This window comes from Helobdella robusta (assembly GCF_000326865.2).
Source record: "Helobdella robusta unplaced genomic scaffold HELROscaffold_6, whole genome shotgun sequence".
Classification (NCBI taxonomy): Eukaryota; Metazoa; Annelida; class Clitellata; order Rhynchobdellida; family Glossiphoniidae; genus Helobdella; species Helobdella robusta.
In genome coordinates this window covers 85,241-109,562 of record NW_008705330.1, presented here as the reverse complement: position 1 = coordinate 109,562, position 24,322 = coordinate 85,241, and the positions used below count along the sequence as shown (strand labels likewise).

General features: G+C 32.9%; 1 protein-coding gene across 1 annotated transcript; it reads left to right on the top strand.

Moving 5' to 3' along the window:
• Nucleotides 1–353: 353 nt before the first annotated feature.
• Nucleotides 354–20,546, top strand: HELRODRAFT_139567 (hypothetical protein; the record flags this gene model as incomplete). Its single annotated transcript, XM_009029028.1, has 7 exons — nt 354–486; nt 2,685–2,760; nt 3,845–3,970; nt 18,914–19,031; nt 19,169–19,173; nt 19,235–19,421; nt 20,205–20,546. Coding segments are annotated over 7 exons (987 nt in total), but the record flags the coding sequence as incomplete, so codon positions are not given.
• Between the last annotated feature and the right edge of the window lie 3,776 nt (nt 20,547–24,322).

Sequence of the window (24,322 nt, the reverse complement as noted above, 5' to 3'; positions counted from 1 at the left end):
TGGAAAGAAGCAATGAAAGGAAAAGTCTATTCAACGCATTCATTCAATTTACTTTACGTACATTTTATAGGGAAAATTATTTGGAAACGTTTTTCTTAATTTTTATACAAATATGTGAAGAATAAAATTTATGGCGAAACTAAATGGATACGAATTCGACAATGCAACAATTTGAATACCTCATTCAACCAGCATCACCATCTTTCCCAGAATTGTCATCGTTGTCTCCAACCTTTCCAACGTCACCTGCATCATCATCTACATCGTCATCATCCTCCTCTCCCTCACACCACTACATGACTGCCCAGAGTTCTACCATTTATTCTTCATTCCTATTCTCTCCACGCTATCCGAACACTGCCTCGCTCATATGTGTGGCCATCATTCTGACGGTCATTGTGGTTGTCATGGTGCTCGGAAACTTGCTGGTCATCATTTCACTGGCCAGGTTTAAACATCTCAGGACTGTCTCCAACTCGCTCATCGGTTAGATCAAATGTTCATTCTCATAATTTATGAGTATTTGAAACATAAATGATTATCATTTTTGAATAGGACGTATGATAACAATAGAAAATGAACACACCATAGTGCTTCAAGTGAAACAAAACACACCAAAATCTAAAAACAAAACGTAAAACTAACATACAAAAGCGTTCAGTAATTTTCAAATGTTAGCAACCCTACCATATTCACGCACAATTGATACTATAGATCCGCAATTGATAACTTACTGTATGTTTTTTTCTCTTCTTTTCTCTCTCTCCCTTTCTCTCTTTCTTTCTCTCTCTCTCTCTCTCTTTCTTTCTCTCTCTCTCTCTTTCTCTCTCTCTCTCTCTCTCTCTCTCTCTCTCTCTCTCTCTCTTTCTCTATCGTACAGAACACGCGCTTAAACTCAGTGTATGCATTGTAAGAGGCTGTACTAGACATCCGACAAGAAAGCATGCAAGACATTAGTGCATGTGAGAATTTCAAATTTTAAAAAATTTGTGAAAAACTTGTCTTCTCGTAAAATGTTCAAAAATAAACCAACTTGTTCACGTTCTCTAACACAACGATGACTTATTTTCAATGCAACAATGAAAAGTTCAAACATTAATATTAAAAAAGAAAGTAAATGAAATGAATTTATTACGTGAATATGCAGCGGCATATAAATGGGGCGGTCTACAATTTTCCGCTTCAAAGGTTATTTTTTTTAATGAGTTCTTAAAATGTGGACAAGTTCAGCATTGTAATTAAGTATTTATTTCTCTTGTTTTGTTTCTTTGTTCAAAAAAGTTTTAAATTTTGTTTTTTAAACCGTCAGTTATTTTCTTACATCTAGCAGTTTTTAGCAATATAACAATATTTGAGTTTTCTAACCAATGTTTTTGAACAAGAGTATAATTATTAAGCAAGAAATTGTTTTCCATCACAGTCGGCAGAACCATTAGCTTCCATTAATTGATTGGGACGGTATCCAACGGTGTAATGATGTGGGACCATGGGCCATACGCACCGCTGTTCAAAGACGCCCTGAACCTGCGTGCACATAGAAGAGATTTGTTTTTGGTCCTTTGTTAAGAAAGATTGAGCACAGAGAATTGTTTCACCTCGACAGGCAACTCATTTCAAACCCTTGGTAGGGCATGATGGCGTTTGGGAATGTGGTAAGGAGTTTGCCAACGATCCGCGAATCATTTTGACGCCTTTATGGCGGGATTTGAGGTAGCGTAAAAGGTTAGAACAAAAATTGTGAAAATGATTTGATTAAAAACAGGAATCCAGTGAAAAATTGGAGTGAGAAGGAACCTTGAAACGAGAATTTCAGCAACTGCTAACGTGTTTCGACAAGCAGTTTATTTTTTTTATGATTCTGTCTAGTGACTTGAACATTTTTTTTCTTTTTTTTAATTTTTCTAGTGCGATATACAACAGAAATATAACTTCATTTGCAAGTTACGTGTGTTATAAGTGCAAGTAAATATATATAGTAATCAAATTCACCTTTTACACTAACAAATTGTTATGATTTATCTCTTGGCTAGTTATCAACTTTTCTTTAAAAATGAGAAAACATAATAAAAGCAAGTAAGAAGTGAAAATAATATCTTCATGCAAATATACAAAACATAATAAAAGAAAGTAAGTAGTGATAATAATATCTTTATGCAAATATACAAAATATAATAAAAACAAGTAAGAAGTGATAATAATATCTTCACGAGATGAACTCACCAAAAAACTGCCTTCCCCGATATAAGCTCCTGCCAGCAATAGGAAACAATTAGAAGAACATTTAGGAAAGCAAACAAATTCCCCCACGTCAGCCATCCATTTTTAAGGAATGGAACGTTGCACTAATGAGCAACAATTTGCAACAGGCAAGTCAGATGAATCTTTCTAGCATGTTTGATTTACGCAGAAGAAAATGTAAATTTCAGTTGAACTGAAGTTAGTGCTGGTAACAAAAAAGCATCCCCGTGCGGAATGTTATTACAAATTGAGCATGAAGAACAGATGCATAACTGAATAGTAAGAAGACACCCCGGCGATAATATCAATTCAAACGTAGACGTTATCTTTGAGAAGTTTTTGGATATTAATTGAAAAAAAAAATGAAAAAAACAATTTTGTAAAATTTGTTGTAATAATTTTGTAAAATTTTGTTTAATTAAAAACTTTGAATGAAAAATAAACAGGAAACTTGGCTGCCAGCGACTTCCTCCTGGCCATCACCGTTCTGCCATTCTCTTCTGTCAACGAATGCCTCGGAAGGTTGGTGCCTGTGCATTACAACGTCCTTCACATCGCACGCAACACCTCCTTAGTGCTAGCCATTTCTACAACTTTTATATCACGTTTTTGTAATTTTAAATAAAATGTTCTGGTAAGGTGTGGTTTTACAGTTTCCAGCTTTTGAATTTTAAATATATTTGAGACGATTCTCGGAAAGATACATTTTCACTTCATCATACCCCTTATCAGTTTGAAAAATGTTTACGGCTGTTACGATATCATGTGTGTGCGTGCGTGTGTGTCTGTGTTTGTGCGTGTGTGTGTGCGTGTGTGTGTGTGTGGCTGTAATTGTACGTGTGTGTTGTTTATATTTTATAAAGTTTTGTAACATTCATCCGAATTTAACGAAAAAAATTGTTGAGCCGTTATATTAAGAGTCGTCATTACTTTTTATGGTGTTAAAATGTTTTTTTTCTCTTTTCATCAATTTTTATATTGTTCAATTATTTTACTTAACAACAACTAACCATCAAACAAGAAGCGAACTGAACGCTGCTCAGTAAAACCAGCCAGCCAATCAAACGTGAATGGAGAATCCAAAAAAGTTATTTGCAAATAAAGAAATTAGTAAAAGTATGCAAAGTAAACAAGCAGCTGAACCGCCATAAACTGCCATCCTCATTTGTCAATTTCTTTACTTACGCTCGACTGAAACTTATATACTTATAACTTTTTTATTTGTATTTTTATATGAAAAAAACCTTTTCTTCAGTCAGTCTGAAAGAAATTGTCTTATAATACGAAATAGTTTTCACAAAGTCCACCTCTCAATCAATTAAACGTCTTCCTTACTCTGGATGGATATGGAATGCCACAGGTTCAATAGAGACCTCAGTATGAACTACACAGCACACGTCTGCTCTCAAAACAAATATGAGAAAGAAACAATGTAACTGACAGACAATAGTTATTCGGTTAATAAATCACAAGTTGGACATAAAACACGATTTGATAGCGTTTAAACATGTCAGAAAACATGCGTGACAGCATAAAATGTGTACCTATTTGGGTACCTATATTTGAAAAGCTGGGAACTGACATTGATTTCAATTCTTTGTTTCAGGTGGGTTTTTGGCAGAATAACGTGCAACTTCTGGTTGATGGCGGACGTGATGTACTGCACTGCCTCCATCTGGAACATCTGCGTCATTGCCCTTGACAGGTACACGGCCACCCTCTTCCCTCTCTGGTTCGTTTCTTCTTCCAAGTCTCGTTTTTTATTTATTTATTAGTTTTATTTAAATTTTTTTAATTGTTTCATTTTAAGTCTTATTTATTTACTTTTTAGATACTATTTTCTAATTTTTCACCCCATCTGTGTATAATTTGATAAAACTTAAAACCTTCTAACCATTTCATTTTTATAGATTCATATTATTGCCAAATTATATATTTCATATTTAGATATTTTTAAAAATTAATTTTATTCAAATTAAACATTAATTCGAACAAAATTAATTCAATAAACATGTTTAATTTTATGTGTACGACCTGGACTATTGCATTTTTGCGGTCCACCGATTTACCGCGTTGATGTTTTGAAGGCGATGAAACTTTCGCACGCTTTCATGCATCTTGTTTTCATTGAAATCACAGCTGCACCTTGGCAGAAAATTGTTTAAGTTTGTTAACTTTTATTCATTTGAGCTAGAACAAACTTTTCTTTTTTTCATTGCATTTAACCAGTTATTTAATCAAGTAGGTGAGTCGAGTAGGTTTAGCATGCGTTTGACATGCCAGTTTTAAAGGCCAATTAACAGAGTACGGCCAAATAGTGGATCAAGTATTCGGCCATTCGGTTTTTGTTCAAATTTACTACTCATTGTGTCATCAGTTTATGATCATTTGTGCTTGCATGAGCAGCACTTTAACTCTCTAAATCATGCAAAAAAAACTTTGCAAGTTATCACTATTACAATTTGTTTATTTTTATAAAATTATGTTTAGTCTATAAAATTTGAAATAGTTTCAACCTTTTAACTTATAATAAAAAATTTTAAATAATTTTGAAATTTTTTATTATATATTATATATATATATAAATATATAAATGTATAAATATATATATATATATATATATATTATTGATCAATCAATCAATCAATCAACCTATCTATTTAATTTATTGCCTCATAATTTATGTTTAACGGTGCTCTCTGATAAATTTTATATTTAGATATGGTTAATATTTCCTTCGAGCTAAGCGAGTGAATGTGAAGTAGTTAGAGAAGAAGATTGTAAGATTCAGAAAAAGGATTGGAGTAGGTTATGATGCAAAACTTTATTTTCCTAAACGCCGATTCATCTTGGGATGAATACTGAAATGAATACTGAAATGATTGTGCCACTGGTTAAGGGAAAGAGACAAGAATGCCACTTGAGAACTGTTATAAAACACATTAAAAGTAAAAAGCCAGGCCCAAGTGAAATAATGTACGGCCTGTCAAACCTATAAACTGTATAGATTGGAGGCCTCGTAAACAACGCAACTCCGCCCTGCGTTCGTTTGTACACTGTACAGAAGCTGCTGACATTTTTAAAATGCTTCAATTGTTTCCAGTTTGAACGTTGCTGATAATGAAAATCAAATCTGGTGATGCATTATTTTGGAACATTAGTGTGGGGTAAGTTATGAATCGCGGTCAGTTGTTTAATAAAATTTTAAATATAATTTGTATTGAGATTTTACAAAGTTTTTAATGTTTATTTGGGAACAAGTATTCATTTTTTTTTTGTTTTCAAATAAACCCTCGGTTCTGTTGTGAAGATAGAAAACATAATGACTTTACATAACCATGAAAAAAATGCTAATAAATCATGAGAATGGATGAAAAGTTGTTTGCTGCCTTCGACTAATGACTTTTTCGATACTTTTTCATTTATGGATGTGAGCAGGTCCCTCGTTTAATTGATTGACGCATGGCATGACTGAAACTACTTCACCTCGCAGATCGTAATTATTTTAAAAATATCACATCCATTAAGAAACACTAGGTGAACATTTTTATACAAATTAATTATTAAAATAAAGTTCTTAAACTATATATATCTTTAGTATTCATTAAAGTTCATGAAAAAATATTTAGAATGATACAAATTCGGCCAGTTAGTGGGCTCAAAAGGATTTCCAACCTGATTAATTTGTATGGGATTAGATATATACAGTTATTTTAAACATTTAACATTTTTAATTAGTTTTATTATTAATATTAATATCTATGTTTAAATTTAATTTATTATTATTACTACTTCTTTGCTTTACTTTTCCCTTTCTCTTTTTACGTTAGTACAAATTATTTCTATTCGTTTTAAATTGTCCGATTTATAATCCGACAACAAAAGCGAAATAATATTAAATCGAATATCCCTCAACAAATTACCGAAAATGATTGGAAAATGTTAAGCAAGAATGTTCACAGCGTAACGAAATTGAAACAATACAATTACTACTAATTTTAAATATAATAGTAACAACAACATCAATAATAATAATAACATCAACAATAATAATAACAATAGTAAAAAGAGCAATTCATTTGAATTAAAAAGTTTTTCCTACTATGAATAGAAATGTTTTTATTGCTTTTGAATTATTAGATTCATGTATAATTATGCATATATAAGTACAAATATGAATATATATATAGCAACTAAATATATATATTTAATTATCTATTTATTCATTCATTCATCCATTTACTTTTTTATTCAACAATATATATATATATATATATACATATATATATTGTACGTTATAAAATTGATTTTTGTATATCACAAACAAAGTAAAACTGGTTACAATAGCAAACATTCAGAGACCAGCAATCACACATACAACTTATCTCTCGTAGAATACAGCCAGTGGTGGCGGATCTAGACAACTTTGAAGGGGAAGGGGCCAAAAATATGGAAATCTTTAAATTTTCGCGGGGGAAACCAAGAGTTGCGGTAGTGTGGCTGAAGAACTTTTATTGCTTATCAAGTTCAATTTTTGGCCGATTTCACACATAAAACGGTCCTTCTTCGGACTTTAATTAAAAATATGCTCACAACGTGGGGGGGAGGCAGTGGTCTTCTCGGCCCCAATAGATCCGCCACTAAATACAACAGCCCATTCAATTGTATTGTGCTTCCACCAGCACTAACACATATTTTGAGAGTAGGTTGAATCAAGTAACTTATTGATCCTCATGGGAATACTAACAGATTTAATTGGAATACAAAATGCCTCCTTCATGAGCTATAAAATTATCTGAATTATATTTACAGGATTTGTTTTATAAAGTTTAAATTTAAAATATTTATAGATAATATATTTGTTGTTCACCAAGATTTTCTTGGTGCAGAAAATAGTTTAATATTTTCTACACCATAAAGTACTATTCTTATTATTCAAAATATTCCAAATATTAAACAATATTCACCGTCCTCACTCAGAACTTTTCAGTGATTTGCCACTTCACGGCTGACGTTCAACTGAACTCGACGACTTGTTGAAGCAGTGATGCGTTCAAACATTTATAACCGACAATACAAACAACGTATGTCACACCATCTCCGTGTTACATGCTTGAAACACTAAAAAATATGTTAATTAAATAATAACAAAAACAATAAATAAATAGATCAGTTATATAACATAACATTTTAAAACGTAAATAATAACGACAATATTCATCATAACTATAATTACAATAATAATAATAATAATATGACGAAAATAGCAATGTTTAACTCCAACAGACCACCATTTTCATAGAATTGTGGGGGAATGATTACTTTTAGGAACTTGTCGTTCCAAATATAGTTCTCGAGTTGACGTCTTTTGATAGTTTGATGTGAACTGACGAACATTGCGCGGAGGGACAGCTTGTACAGTTACGAATATTGATGTTGCAGAATGGCAGACAGATAGTGAGATATGAAAATTAAAAGCAGTTCAAAAATTTGTATCGAGTGATTTTTGTTCATTTGGAAAGATGAAGATGAAGTAGCTATAAAAATGTAAGTAAAATTCGTCATCACCAGAAAAACATGCAAACCATCTCACGCAATTATTGAAGAATGTGTGAAAGTAATTTGGTGCGAAGTGCATCGAAATAATTAAAATGTGCAGGTGAAAACTTAAAATAAAATCAGATTTTAAAATATTGAAAATGTAACGTGAAAGTAAGGTTATACGAATTAAAAATACCCGAAAAAACAGAATTTAAATGGAGTAGGTGGAGAATTTTTCAAAAGAAATATCATAACATACCTATAACACAATGAAATTAATGCTGAAAAAAATCAAAATATACATTCAAGTGAAGGAAATGTGAGGCTTAAGAAAATGGCCAATTTAAAAAAATTTGTTATTGCGTTTATGTCGATATTTTAATAATAATAATAATTATTATTATTATAACAAGCATCAGAAGCCCTGATAAGGTTCCTGTCTTATGATTTTGAGCATTCAATTGTTAGGTGCATAAAAAACATGTTTACCTGCTGTTATTAAAGATCTGTCAGTCAAACCACGTCTGCAAAATGCGGCTTTTAAAGTTTGAAAGTTCAATACTAATTCATTCTTCATCTGTCAAACAGGTTTCATAAAACAAAAGCCAGTTAGTCTACTGGGGCTGTTGGGATTTTATAAAATTGTCAATGAAACATTTTCCGTTTTTCCAATGTGCATTGACTGCTGCTGAATTAGACGCGCGTGCGTGCGTGTGTGTGTGCGTGCGTGCATGTGTGTTCATGTATAAGTAAGCTAGACGTGCAAGTTATATACCAATCAATAATAGTTTCTTCATAACTTTACATAATGTAGTTGGCCTTCATCATTAAATAGATGGCGAAAGGATTGCAACAGCAATGACCTCAATTATGAATTTATTGCCTCTATCTCTCATGACAACATAGCTGTGAACTCTTCTATCTAATCACAATTCAAATTATTTGTCCTCTACTTTATTAGTTTGCTTCTTACAAATCGATTCCATTAGAAAACTCTCTATTATTTATTCCACCAATTTAATTCAGCCTTCATTCTTCGGGGATTTGACAATAAGTTAATATTTCTTTCTGAATTATTCAGAGATATCAAATGCGCCTCAATGAACAAGAACGTGAATCTAACGGTTAACACATGCGTTTGTGAAATTGTACAATTTTTTGTGGTAATAATGATCGATTTCATTCGCATTCAAACCCGGTCACAGCAACTCATAACTTACTATTGTCACGTTGCCGTCCATGTAATGCCTTGTTATAAATAAATATTTACATATACGTTAGAAACTTTCCATGGTGAGGCAGTGGAGCCCCCGAAGAATAAAAAAAATGTTTAGCAAATTTCTGTATAAAATTAATATTGTATTTTATACTTATGATTAATTCAATATCTCTGATAAAACGTTAATATAATCTTTGATTTGTTTTATGTATAACTGCTCTAAATTGTATTCTCTTCTATGATTCATAATTTTATAGTTTTTGGTTCTTACGGTTAGATTCGTTTTTCATTTATATTTCGTTATTGTCGGCGTCGGTTAGATTGAAGCCTTTTATGCATAGAAAAAGATCGATTTTCAGAGATTGAAAGTGCCGAAATTATAACAACACGAAAGCATGTATTCAACGGTATATAACTACTAACAATGATTGTTCGGTTTAATTTAACTAAAAACTAAGCAAACTATTTTAGTTGCAATTTTGTTTATAGCCCCAATCTAATTTTTTGAACCCGGGTCTTCACAGTCTAGCTACGCCACTGTGGATGTGGAGGGGCCTGGGCTTTTTATCCTCAAACTATGCCTCGGTGCTATGCCTTAAATACTGTTGTCAGGATATTTTCCTTTCTACCAAATTAAAATATTTATTACATTTATTTTTTTCATTTATCTTCAACTATTTTCTATTAAGTTATAACTTGTTAATTGTTCTCACTTTGAATCACTTTCTGTACAACAGAGGACCCATCACACATTGTCTGCACAGGCCTTCAGGTAAGCTAAATGGAACGTGACATGCACAGGGCATTCCTTTTTCTATGAAGAGTTTTGGGGTTTGGTCTAGGTTGCGTTTGAACCAAGACAGTGCGTCACTCTTTTCGTTAATAAATGACGCAATACATGATCCTCTACATTCTGAGCTGACTGGCATTCAATTTTCGAAATTGCTGATTTCAATTAAATTTACTTTTCATTGCCATATAGACAATCTTTTTTTATAAATTTTTTTATTTTTGAAAAAAAAAATATTAAAAAAATTAAAAAATATGAAAATTAACGTTTTTGGAAATTAAAAATTTTTTGATTTGTTTGATCAATTTTGAATTTGAATATAATTTATATTTTTATTTATATATTTATATTTTACTTTTAAATATAAGTTAATAACAACATTGTTTTATTTTTATTTTAACAGATCAAGTGACTGATCTATATTGTTTTGTATATAAAATTAAAAAACTAACTTGTTTAAATAATTTTTGGAAAAAAATATGTTGTTGTTATTCAAAAACTACTTAACCTGGCAAGTGTGAATGATTGAATGTTAAATCAAACAATATTATCTTAAAAAAAAACTTAACGTAGAACCGCCTCGTAAACAACACCAATGTATGAAGAATCTGATATTTGTCTCTTCCGTGTGCACCTTGGTTTACTAAATTTTATTTAATACCACTTGTTACTAACACCTCACATTTTATTTTTTGTTTCATCTTTGTTAGTTAGTTATTTTGTTTATATATTTTTGTTCTGTTCATCCGTTGTTTGTCCTTATAAACGTTGAAGTTTTGTATTTGTATAACGTGTTGTTGATAATAGCGCATGTTTTAAATTCTCAACGCTTGCATCGTGTTCAATCAGGCTGAAATCTGGTTTAAGAAAAAATATTTAAAAAATCATATCCCGACTGTAAGTTTATTTCTGCTCGTTTTTTTGACTGAAATTTTTGTTGTCAAAATAATTTTTACTTCGACAAATTGATTGATTTATATGAATAAAAAAAATCATTGGATCACTTATTGAATGTTGTTAGGTTTCCTCCTTTCGATAAATTAGATGCCGTCCGTTTTTATCACAAATTGTTGCCCAATAAAAGTTGTTTCAGCTCAGTTAGGCTGTCATACATCAGCATCTTGCAAAGCACGCTCCATTCAACTCAGCACGGAACAACAATTTGATCACTCTTTATCGGCCTACTTCTCTAATTCCTAATTTACTAATCTTTCCGTCTTGTTTCATTCTCTTCGACGCGATTGGTTTATAGATGGTCTATTAGTGTTTTAAGTAAATTATAACTTGCTCGGCATAACAATGATTTGAATGCATTTACCATTGCCGCGTTATTAGGATCTTATTTTGGTTTAATTGTCGTTTCCATTTAAATGACTGTCAAAACACTTCAATCATAATTTATAAATTTTACGCTAAATGCATTAAAACGTTCTAATTTTTAATTTTTGTTCAAATTTCTATTGCTAATACGTGACCATCCGCTCTTTGTTGAAAGTGTAACTTAGATTTAAAAAATTGGTTCATGATATTATTATTGATAATTTTTCCTCGTATTTAAAGTTACATATTTCAATCAAATATTATCATATATTAGGCAGAAAGCTTCATTTCATAATGTGATGCATTGCTGATAAGTGTTTCTTATTTCCCCTATGTATAGTTTATCATTTTATCATTTGGTTTGATGTTGCTAGGATAAACTTTATTGAGTTTTGTGTTTCTCAGCTTTTTTAAGTAAACTAAAAATTATATTAATCAATGATAGAATCGAACGAAAAAGTTGTGAATATTTTCCTCAATGAAAAGCTTTTGACTAACACAGCCAAGACTAATACGATCAAAAGTGTCAAAATCAACAGCGTTTCTTGTGCCACAATCCTTGACTAAACTACATTGGACATTTGAAATATATCAGATCTGATTTGGCTGTTATAATTAGAATTCTAAAGAAAAGTTTTGTAAGTTTTGACTGATGCTGATTGTTCGATGAAGTTCACAGTCGGTTGCATTATGTTTTTTGGGCAATGCAATAAATATTTATTTGGATAAATCTACATAAATTTTGATGCTGTTATTTATCTAATTCAAAATTTATGTTACTTTTTCAATGTCAAATTCATCAAGGCATTTAATATCTTTAACACTTTCTCAATCGAACTCGGCGCTTTATTTGATTTCGTTTTGAAAAGAGCGGCACGAACTTCAGATCAAAGTATTTTTGGTCTTTCTACGTCTATTTTTGTTAGGAAGATTTTTATCACGGATATCATCGAAAAGATTGTCAATGTATTCAGCTCTATCTTTCAAGTACTTTTTTTACTCTAAGATTACTTTACCGAATTTAACTTTCATGCATCCAAAAATGCATCAAAAATTTCAGTGATTTTTTTTGATGTTTTATACATTACATTTGTATTACTGTTTTTCATCTTTTGAATGATTTCGCAATTTGTCATTTAACCATTTCTTTTTTGTCTCTAAGCACATTTTTTTGATTGTTTTAATCAGCTTTTCACTTTCCTTCATTCACTCATCAGAGAGACGATGCCATCTGTTATCTATTTCTGACCTCTTTTTTGCTCTTTCACAGGAATGACCTCCCTTGCTGATTCTGTGAGGGCATCTCAAAATATTCATATTTAGATTTAATTACTTTTTCCGTCATTAACTGAAAACGATTCCGTGCTTCAATTTACAAAATTTTCGTAATGCATTATTTAATTTTTCATATCACAATTATTTAAACATGAATTACATACACTTCTTCAAGCTCAATAATTTTGTTATTCGTTACAAATTTGTTAGATTTTTTTCAAAATATATTTGCATTGATCTATTCCCCCGCACGCAACAGTATTCCATTGTCATATAACATGATTTCATTTCCAAATTTTTGTTTGAAAACTTTATCTCAGAAATATGCAAAGATCAAAAATAAAATAATAATAAAGATTTAAGGTGGACTCATTTGTTTTCAGAATTAGTCATCAGTTAGAAATTAAAGTTACCACAAAAACTGGAACAACACTCCAATAACTTTTATATTCAGATTTTAAAACAAATTAGTTAAGTCATCCGTACCATATTCTAATTATTTTTTTATTTATGAAACAAAATTTTAAAAAATGTTTTAATGGAATGTTTTTGATAACGTCGACTTTTCACTTGCAATTTTAGTTTAAATATTTTTCCCAATAGATTGCCACATATTGTTTATTTGTCTGTTTAATTGCCAATCACGTTGTTTCATCATCACGCCAATGCAATGCAATAAGTTAATTAAGCGCTACGTAAATTTGTTACGATGTAAACACGTCACAGTCATATCCTCGTAACGTGATCATTCCGCAGCGGTCATTGGCACCACCGTCATAGATATAAAGATATCTTCACAGACGAACGAGGGAGGTAATGAGATGACGTTATGACATCATCAGTCTGCAGTAGTGACGCCGACACGTACAAACATCGCAGCACCATCAGCCAGAAGGAACGTGACCTAATCCGATGTAACGGTGGATAACTCATCTACCTTCAGTACATGTTGTTGGCCTAGCAAATTTTAAACATTCCACGTTTGATTTCACGTTTTGTTGTTGCTTCTGTTTACAACTTTAAAAGTTCCACATTCCAGAAAAGAAGAACTTGATAAATGGATAAAATATAAATGGATCAGGGAGGCCATGTGCTCTCTTTCTATTCTTCATCCTAGCATCCTGGTCACGCAAAACTACTTAAGAAAGATGAATTATTACTTTGTAACCTATTTAAATATAGGTAATATTATAACTATGACAAAACTGTTGTGATATGCGGTTGAAAAAAAAGTTTCGGCAATAATATTAAAAGCCACGAAGGCTCCGTGTTAAACACTGCTAGATCTCTATTACGGGAACAATATAATTTTCGTTTATCTGAAATCAAACTGAAACATTCTGTTTTCATTAATTTGTTGATCTTCACTAAGTTAAAAATTTTCGTTCATCTGAATAGTAATTTGGTTATAATTTCTATTTTTTCAGCCTGATTGATTTTCGATGGGCTGCTGTCTTATGTTCTTTGATAGTTTTGTTGTTGTTGGAACTTTGGAGTGTTCCTGTATGGAGTGTTTGGCTTGATATTTTGTGATATATATTTTGCTGGATATATTCGAGTGTTGAATCAGAAAAACTTGTTTTCTTGTTTTTTACTGATTTTGTTGAAGCTTATGATTATTTAATTTGTTGGCAGTGGGTTCGTTTCAATAAGTAGTTATAAAATGGAGCAAGCGATTCCTGCTTGCAATTGAGGAAATCAGATAATAAGAATGGGGAATTATTAACAAATATTCATAAAGTTGTTTTTGATTTTATTTTTTAAAATCATTTGTTTTTATCTATGCTTGTTCTTTTATAAGCAAATTTCATTCAAGCTCATCTTGTTTATTTAGCAAAATCTTTCACTAATCATCCATCAACCAGCCTGCATCCGTTATGTACAGAAACCATTCTGTTAGTTTAACAAATTGAATCAAAAATTTGTTGCTGGTTTTTGCGGTACTTTAAATATTCTTACAATATTTCCAGCGTTTTTGAAATTGATAATTTTTGAGAACTAATTTTATTAACAATGACTGGCCCCGTGTTACTTATAACGGATGTTGGGGTGTTCTAGAAATAAATGTTAAATAATGGAACAAAAATCAGCAACATCATCATCATTATATTAATAACAGCACAATTTCTACAACCACATCACAACAACAATGTAACAACACAAAAATAACAACAAAGTTAAGTCGATGTATGACAAATTGAGCTTCTGAGCTCCCCAGAGATATATGCTGACCTATACAACCTTAATAACCCAACAAATCAGTTCTGCAAAATGATTTGTTCACCGTTTCCTTACGATGAAATTCTCTGATGACTATTTTTTCTATAATAAAAGAATATTCAAAATATCTAGAACATTGGGAGTTTTTTTAAACTTCATTCAATAAACTAATGTAATGATTCTCTTTGAAGTAAAATTTTAGTAATTTACGACCATCAATCACACTTTTTCTACTTTTTGCTTTTTTGAAAAACAACCAAATTTATCCATTTTGAAAAAATTATGTATGGAAACCATGGAATTATTTGAAAAAATGGATTAATATCTTGTTTTAATGAAAAATATTTTAGAGGAATAAGGATGACCCAATGGCAGACGGAAATCATCAACGGAAATTGGGTAATCTTAACAAAGGGTCTCAATTTTTAAAAATCGTCAACAAATTCATACTTTTAGAAACTTTAATGAAATTTCTTCTGCAATAACTATTCTAGCACGATGCAATCTATAAAACAACATAAATTGTCAACAAATATTTTATTCTATCTCAATGAAATGTAACCGTTTGATGAGAAAATAGTATATAAAATTCTTATGTTTGTGCACAGCAGCAACCACAGTAGCTTTGCAAACAAGTTCTTAACGTTGCAATTGTAATATTGAAAAACTAATGTTAGTGTGATAACGAGGCTAATATTGTCTTGTTTAAAAACAGTTAAATTTGCATAAAAATAATGCAACTTGTAATTGAGTTTTTGATTCACATGAATCATTGTGTGAGGTAAAATGCTTCTAAAAAAAAGTAATCAGTGACAATGAGGGAACGAGAGAGGTTAGGGAATGTCTTATTGGGAATGGGAGGAAAACTTGAATTCACCACTGAAAAACAGGGTAAATGGGGAAAATGGAAACCGTTAATTGGAATAGAAAGGAATTGGGGCCAATTTGCCACTCCAGTCACCGTGAACTGTAGCTGAAACTTCCTTTAGCAGCCAAAATGTAGTCATGTCCGTGCGCCTATGCATGTTCGTCTGCCTGTATAACTCTTCGTTGTTTTCGTGTTCATGTTGCTTTGTGTTTATTTACATTCTAAATTTCGGTGAGTAGTGTACGTGAGTTTCTAATTCGAGTATAAATGGTAAGTAATGTTCAATGAATGTTGAACAATCGCTCCACTGACTTCTCTTAATTACATTGTACGTGACATTTATTTCATGTCTATTATTTCGTTTTATAAAGATTTTACAAAATTAAAATTTTTTTCCAATTGTTTTTGCGATGTAATTATCCAAAAACAAGCATAGATCTCATAGAAAATTTTCTTACTACTACTTAAACTTTCTATATTGAAGATTTAATGTATTAAACTTTCTGCGGAGAGGCTCACCCGAACAAATATGAAGAGTAGATGAAAAATTCTCCTGAAATATCATGCACTTTTGTTACTCAGTGTTTGCTTTCTTAATGAGCAAGAAAGAGAACAGCAACACAGGCGGAAACGTGGAAAGAGACGGACGGCGATGCTGGCGCCAACGTGCATAATGTGAATATTTAAGTAAATACAACTCTAGGGCAGATATAAATGTGTAAATAAAATGATCATTGGATGCGTTTCTCTATTACATTACACACACACACAAATTACGCGCGCACACACACACACTACTTGTTTACAAAATATTTATCTTTTATTAGGAAGGCACTATTTTGAAGAGTTTGTTCTGTAGTTTACTGGGATGGATCGGTGTAATTATCGCTGCTAGCATTAAGTGTGTCTAACATTGAGAGCTTATTATGCTTCAGCGTCATGCTCGATTGAAAGTCAATCAATGAAAGCAATTTAAAAAAGCATTAAAAGCCGTTCAAATTAACAACTCTCACCTAAAATTTAACTTTAAGAAAGAAAGAATAATAATATTACTAATAATAATAGTAATAACAATAATATTATTATTATTGATGTTGTTGTTTTTAATATTAATATTTGCCATAAACGTGCCAAAGTTTTCAGCGTGTTGAGCGGTGGCAGGCAGAATGTAGGCAGGTGGGCAGAGTACTTGCTGGCTGGTTGCTTCCACATCTTGCCTGTTCATGAACATTTTCAATGTATGACTATGAAGACATTTCGTACAATTAAAATAGAAGTTTAAACTTTTATGTGAATTGTCTGCTGCTGTTTTCAAATTTTCCGAAGGTAATACTTAAAATTGTATAAGCATAAAAATATAAGTTTTTGTAAGTAAGAGATGATGTAAGCGTTTTCTATACAAAAAGTTAACGGGTGAGTTTTAATAGATCGAAAGTTGATGTGGTCGGATTATGGGTCATAAATGAGTGTGCATGAAGATGAGGAGTGATGGATGGATGGATGGATGGATGGATGGATGGATGGATGGATGGATGGATGGATGGATGGATGGATGGATGGATGGATGGATGGATGGATGGATGGATGGAAGGATGGATGGATGGATGGATGGATGGATGGATGGATGGATGGAAGGAGGGAGGAAGGATACAAGTGCATAAGAGATGTTTAGCATCATCATTTATTTATTAATTCATTCATTCATTCTTTTATCCATTCATTTATCCATTTATTTATTTACTCATTTTTCCATCTGTCATTCATTCATTTATTCATTTATCCATTCTTCCATTTATTCATTCATTCATCTATTTATTCATTCATTTGTTCGTTCATACATTCATCCATTCATTTGTTTATTTATAATCTGTCTTACATGATGTTGCCGACATAACATAAGTCATTAAAAGAAAGTATAAAATGAAAACAATCTACAAAGGATTGCGATTGGAATGAAAAAAAGTCATTTTGAAATAGTTAAAAAAGCTAACGCTTTGATGATAAATCAACCTTTTATTTGATGGTTAATGTTAATAATTGATAGTTTCAACCAAAACAAATTTAATTGACGTGATTGATTGGAGACTTTCTCTGAATAAAAACCTTTGCACATAGATGATCATGTGATTAGTACAGGTATCAACAACCATGTATCCATATATATCCATATATGTATATGTATATCTACGTAGTTATATGTATCAAAGTTTGCAAACAAATGCGTAATATGGGATTGGAAGAGAGTGGATGAGTTTACTTCAATTGCATTCTCGGTCGGGATATTGACCGCAAAATGGTTTAATTATAGAGTAAATAATTCAATGAATTTCAATGGTCTTTTTATAAAAGTTTGTCGTAAAAATTGAAATGGTTTCTATGAACAATCTAAGAAGAACATTCGGGTGTTGTGGTTGGTGTTGTGTAAATTTGAGTTATTAGTCATTTGTTTCATGTGTTGAACTTATTGAATTAACACAAACTCATCAGTTATAATGAATGTTTAACGAAAACACCATTGGAAATATTTGGTAATATGCTGCTCTATTGAGTCTCCATGACCCCCCACAGCAGCAACTCGTTCCCCACTCACTCCTCACCAATGATTCTGTAGTTGCTAGAGGTTCAATGCCTAAGCATGGATGCGTGTTCGTGGAAAAATCAATTATGCAGGTACAAGCTTCCAAATGTTTTCAAATGAAACTCATGTACGACCTTTTCGAAATTTTGCGATTTCAGATCGACTTGCTTAAAAAGCCGATTTGACGCCATTAATTTATTTTATAAAATGTACAGGTTCAATTTGAAATTATGTGTTTAGAATGTAGAGGAAGAATAAAACATTGATAGATACTTAAAATGTGGGTTGAATGACTGAAAGAAATTTTTATTTAGAGTTGTTTTCCCAAACTTACCAAACAGATTCGCAATTATTACTACTCTTCTTATGTGGATGGGTCACTTCAGGTGTTCCATCTTTGGAATTGTGTAAATTTTAACCATGTTTTTAACGTTGTTAATTTTATGAGTTTTCATGGCGTTGAGTGCACTGATGAAAAAGATAGACCATCACGAGTGGAGAGGATGTCTGTTGGTGGTGTTGGTGGTCAGGGAGAACCAATAAAGCAGCATGTTGCAGAATATTTCCATTGGTGTTTTCATTTAACATTCACTATACACATTCATTATGACGGATGAGTTTGTGTTAGTTCAAAAAATTCGCCACGTGAAACGTATATGATTAATAACTCAAACTCACACAACGCCAACCACATCATCCTAATGTCCTTCTTAGATTTTTTTACAAAATCATTTGTAATATTAATATGCAAATTAATAAACATAAATTTTAATTTAAAAATTTATTAATATTTCATTAACAAAAAACAACACAGCACTTATAAAAATGCAACAACATCAAATGAAACTTGTTATTCACCCGAAGGTACCGTGAGAGGCGTTCGAACAAGCAAGCCTGTTTGTATGTGGGAGCCATCTGGATGATTGCCGTCGTCACGTGCGCACCTCCCCTCTTCGGCTGGAACGACCTCTCAAAGAACTACGTGAAACAACCGCTGAACTTGAACGACGATGACGTGAAACACAAATCTGAAAATATTTTCCTAGACATGAAAGTGAATTACAGCTTATTGAATGCGGGTCTGCAGAACATCACTGAAATATTGTTTGCACGAGATAGCAGGGGTCAGGTCGAACATTTAATGGTGAACCCAATAAACGGCTCTTTCGATTTCACTGGCAACAGCCTGGACAATTTGACTGGCCACATATACGTCTGCCTTCTCTTCGACACACCCAGTTACGTCATCTATTCTGCTTGCGTCAGTTTCTACATCCCCTTCCTGCTCACTGTTTTGTTGTACGTTCAAATCTTCATTGTCCTCAGAAAACGTTTGAAATTAATAAGAGAGAAGAACTCCAAACGCAAGGCGGTGACGGCCAGCGGTAGCAACAAAAATAACTACTTCGCCAGCGGACAGGAGTGTGGCGCAAAGTCATGTAACGAAAACAACAAGCTGCACAATCACAACGCTGAACAGAATGTAAAAATTAATAACATTTCTAAATTTAAAGTTGAGACCGTGTTAGCATCATCGTCAACTGATGACCAGGCAGCGGACGATGTGAATGATGAAATGTCCAAACCTAATCAACAGCAACATTTTTCTCAACGACGTATTCAGCAACAACAACCCTCTCAACATCATGTTCATGTTCAACCGCAGCATGATGTTGTTGACATCGTTCAACCAGAAGTTGAACGATGTCAACAACAACAACAACAGTTTCATTTTACATTCCTTCAAAGCGATGCACCAAAAAACGAGCCAATTGTTGCTACACCAGCCAACATTCTCAGCAAGGAGAAATTAAAATTGTTGCCGCTGACTGAAATGAACGACGTTGTACCTCGCGAGAACGATGCACGAGAGCAACAAACATTTTTGTTGGAAGCACCAACAACTAAGATCCAGACGTTGAATGATTGTCGCCTGAGCAACAACAATCCAAGCAGCACCAGCAACCTATCAATTCTCAGTTTAAACAGCGATACAAACAAACCGCTTGACAACACAAAAAATAATAATAACAATAACGTTGAAAATAACAATGGTGGTTATAATCAAAATAAGAACACCGGCGGCAACAACCCTACAACAATTTCCACGTTACCAACTGACAACCTGCAGCTGCCGGACCCCCAGAACAGGAAGGTCGGCATGATGGCCTGGGTCCAGCGAAGACCCACCAAATTAAATCTCACTGGTGCCCCGAAAGTCATTTCAAACATCAGAATCGACAAAAGACAGAGAGCCGACAAGAGAGAGATTCGAGCGACAATTCGAATGGCAGTGGTCATCGCGGCATTCTGCACCATGTGGATTGGCTTCTTCACGTTGTACCTGATCGAAGGAGTCTGCAAAGCATGCATTGTGCCGAAGACTGTTGGAGCGTTTGTCTTCTGGCTAGGCTACACGAATTCTGCCATCAATCCTATTCTCTACGCTATTTTCAACGTGGAATTCAGAAAAGCGTTTAAGAAGGTGTTGGGAATAAAGGACAAGAGGAAAAGAAGAAGATGACCAGTTTGTCGGGCGCCGATTGTTTTTTTTGGAGGGAATGAATATTCAATGTTTAAAGTTAACTTCTGTGCAATGACTTTAAATGGTTTCATTTTTTTGACAATTTCTGATGAAAGTTTTAGTAATGAATTTGTCAATTTTTAAAAATTACTTCCAACAATGATGTGACAATAAGTATCAAAAAACAATCAAGTGGTATTATTAAACTTTAATTATAGTCAAACAATTTAAGATTATTCATCCACATTCACTCCAAAATAATAAGTTGAACATCAGATTAAATCTCAAAAAGTCAATTTGTGGCATTGATGTTTTTCAGCTGTGTTAAAATTAATTAAACTGCGCGCGTACATTCATTTGTTTTTCAACAAGTTCAACGGGGCGTACAACACATGCCACGTCCACAAAATGTTACTTTTACAACAAACCTTGCAAGCATTAATTATTTCAATTCCATGATTTTAGAAATTATTCAGTTGAGTTGCAGCGCTAATAAAATATGTTTATTGTAGACCTGTCTGCTTACGAAATTGCAAACAAAGCGAGCGTACAAGTGCGACAGCTTCTCATCATTCTGCGAACATTCACACGCACCACCGTCATCATCATCTCCTTTCTGTAATATCAACACGGCTTCAGGTATGCAACAAACAGTCACTGGTTACATCAATTATTTAAATGGAATTAAAAAGTGCACGTACATAAAATATGCAAGTGAACCGTTATTTATTTTAAATGTTGCATTATGCATACGCACTTTAACACGGTCGGCCACACACATGTGATATTTTGTCAAAGTCAGTTAAGTATTTGTGCGAATCGTTTGAACAGTTTTTTGAAATGTAAAAAGGATGAACAAAAACGTTCGGTAGTCAGAGCGTGGATGTCATTCATGCGGAATAATTATTGATCCCCGCTGTCTCCATTCCTACTTGCGTTTTTGTCCGACCATTCTAACAATAGTTAGTAGCGCAAAAATATTTTTCATTACTTGCCATTGTTACGCTGCGATCCCACACACGTTCAAACTCACTCATGAATGCTTCGCCACACACGCACACAAACACACAAATACACACGTTTTTGTTATCTATATATTTAAGTATTGTACATACATGGGCGCGTATATATATATATATATGTATATATATATGTATATATATATATATATATGTATATATATATATATATATATATGGTGGGTACGCTAACTGTGTTGTATATATTATACACTTTATAGTTATCTTTACAATAAATATGCACGTTGGCGCATATGTGTGTGTGATGTGTGTGTGAGTGACGGAATGGGAGTGAGAGAGAGAGAGAGAGAGAGAGAGAGAGAGAGGATGTGTATATAACTTTTATAATTGTTTTCAAACTGACCGTTTTTGCTTACAAGACCAAAAAACATTGATGTCTACATCAGCTGACTAATTAATTAAACACGTTTTTATTTTTCGTTTGTTTATTGAATGTATCTTCTTGAAATGCTGTGTTATATTTTTAATGGTTTCATTGTTCGATGTTCCAATGAAGTAACAAGTGCAACATGTTGGTGTTATTTTCTGAAATTTTCTGTTCCCAGCAGAGCTGAAAAAGTCGAAAGTATCTGGCCAAAATTGGAGAGGTAGTTATCAAGGTTGCAAGTGCTGTTATCACCTAACCCTAACTTCAACCATAAAATTAAGATTAATCATAATTACAAGCCAACCAATGTCGATCCTAGATTTGCAAGAATTGAACATCGAGGTAATAAATTGAAATTTTTTGTTCACAAAGAGGGCCACCACATCCGAGCTGGAGTGAAAAAAAAGATGGAACATCTAGTTTAAATGCTCCTACACTCTCCATCAGATGGCGATTTTTGTCAGGGTATATGTATTATATATATGTCACATTATATACAAAATTAAATTTAGGTACCACGAAACCCTCCTACAAATTATATAAAATAGGTTAATGGCGTCAAATCGGCTTTTTAAGCAAGTCGATCTGAAATCGCAAAATTTCGAAAAGGTCATATATGAGTTTCATTTGAAAAAATTTGGAAGCTTGTACCTGCATAATTGATTTTTCCACGAACACGCATCCATGCTTACATGAATGACGACATCTTCACACAATCACAAACTCACTTGCATGTTGTGGCCATGATGCAGATTTGCGAAATGGAAAACTTCCAGTGAATGACTGTGAATGACTTGCCAGTTTTTATGGTGTGTCGGTTAAGGTTGAATAAATCCTATTCTAGGTTTCTACGCATAATTATAAAAAAAGTGTTGATAGAGAGTACGAATTGTTTTTATACAATGTGACCAATGTGTATTAAACATCGAGATTGCTCGTGCAACAGCCATGAAACGTTCCCTAACAAAATGCACTCGGTCTGACCACGCACTCCCATGTTAACGGAAGATTGCCGAATGTTATAAATATTTAATCGCGCTCACATACACTTGTGTGACTTGAATGCACTGACATACAATCACAGTGATCCATGTGTGCTTCCCAATCTGCTGCGGGAACGTGTGTGCGCTATTTATTCAGATCCATCAGATCGTGATCGTCCGCTTCTGCGGCGTGTGTCTGCAAACGTATTGAAAACAAAAACATTGGCATGCAATTAATGGCGGCAAGAATAATGCAAACAAGGAAGGATGAACGCAGATCGTGGCATCATAGATGACCAATAAAAGCAACATAACACCACCTTACTGCTGCTTCTTTCACGTTCATTTGGTTTGCTTGTTTATTTGGTTCGTTTGTTCGTCGTTCGTTCGTTCGTTCGTGCAGAACACATCTGCAATAATGTGGGACCTGTCAGAAAACTTCATTAACGCTCGCAGCGTCACTGTCGTAATGCCAGGGAGCTTGCTGGAAAACACGAATAATTGCGAAGCGAAACGTAAAAATGTACACCATTCAATGGAACAAAGTATGGAAAGCTACGTTGAACTATTTTTAACAAACTAATAATTTTTAATGTTATTATGTGCCAGCTGAGACATGATGGAACTTAAAAAATAATTGACACTAACATAGAAAGGAAGCTGACGCAGTGAATGGAAGCCGAAAGTTGCACGCGAGTATTCATACATTTCCTGCGACGTGCCGATTGACATTGATTATCATTGTACAACATTGTTCGCGCAGGATTTTTATTGCAGTGTCATTGCAAAGATATTATTGCCTCCAAAATAAAACATTCTTCTGGAAATATATGATAATCCAAAAACGAAACATAACTTTTATACAGAAAATAAATTTGTAACACTACATAAAAAATAAAACATAATACTATGAACATTATGTGAGAAATGTGGCTCTGTGAGAAAATGCATTGTAGGCAGAACGTTGTCGTCCTCGCGACCAATCGGCAGCAGTGTTGAATGTTTCAGACGGTGAATGAATTGACGGCATTTTTGGTTTTAACTTCTTATTGCGTATGATTATATTTCCCTTACAGTCCTCAACTTCTTTCAGTTCAGTTTGCAAACAAAAATGTTGCAGTATCTCATACTCTGTGGAAAAAATGCTGTTCAGTTCCTCTCGTAAATTTTAAAGTTCTTAAAAGTAATTTAAAACAACATTCTGTCATTGTTTGTTAAAAATATTATTTAAAATTGCAGTAATTAGCAGTGTATAACTGAAAAGTTTCAACCAACCATCTCCCATGGCAAAAGTTTTTTGTCAATTAATTTTTAAAAGTTTAAGAGCTATTGCTATATTTAGTTGCAAGAATTTTACTG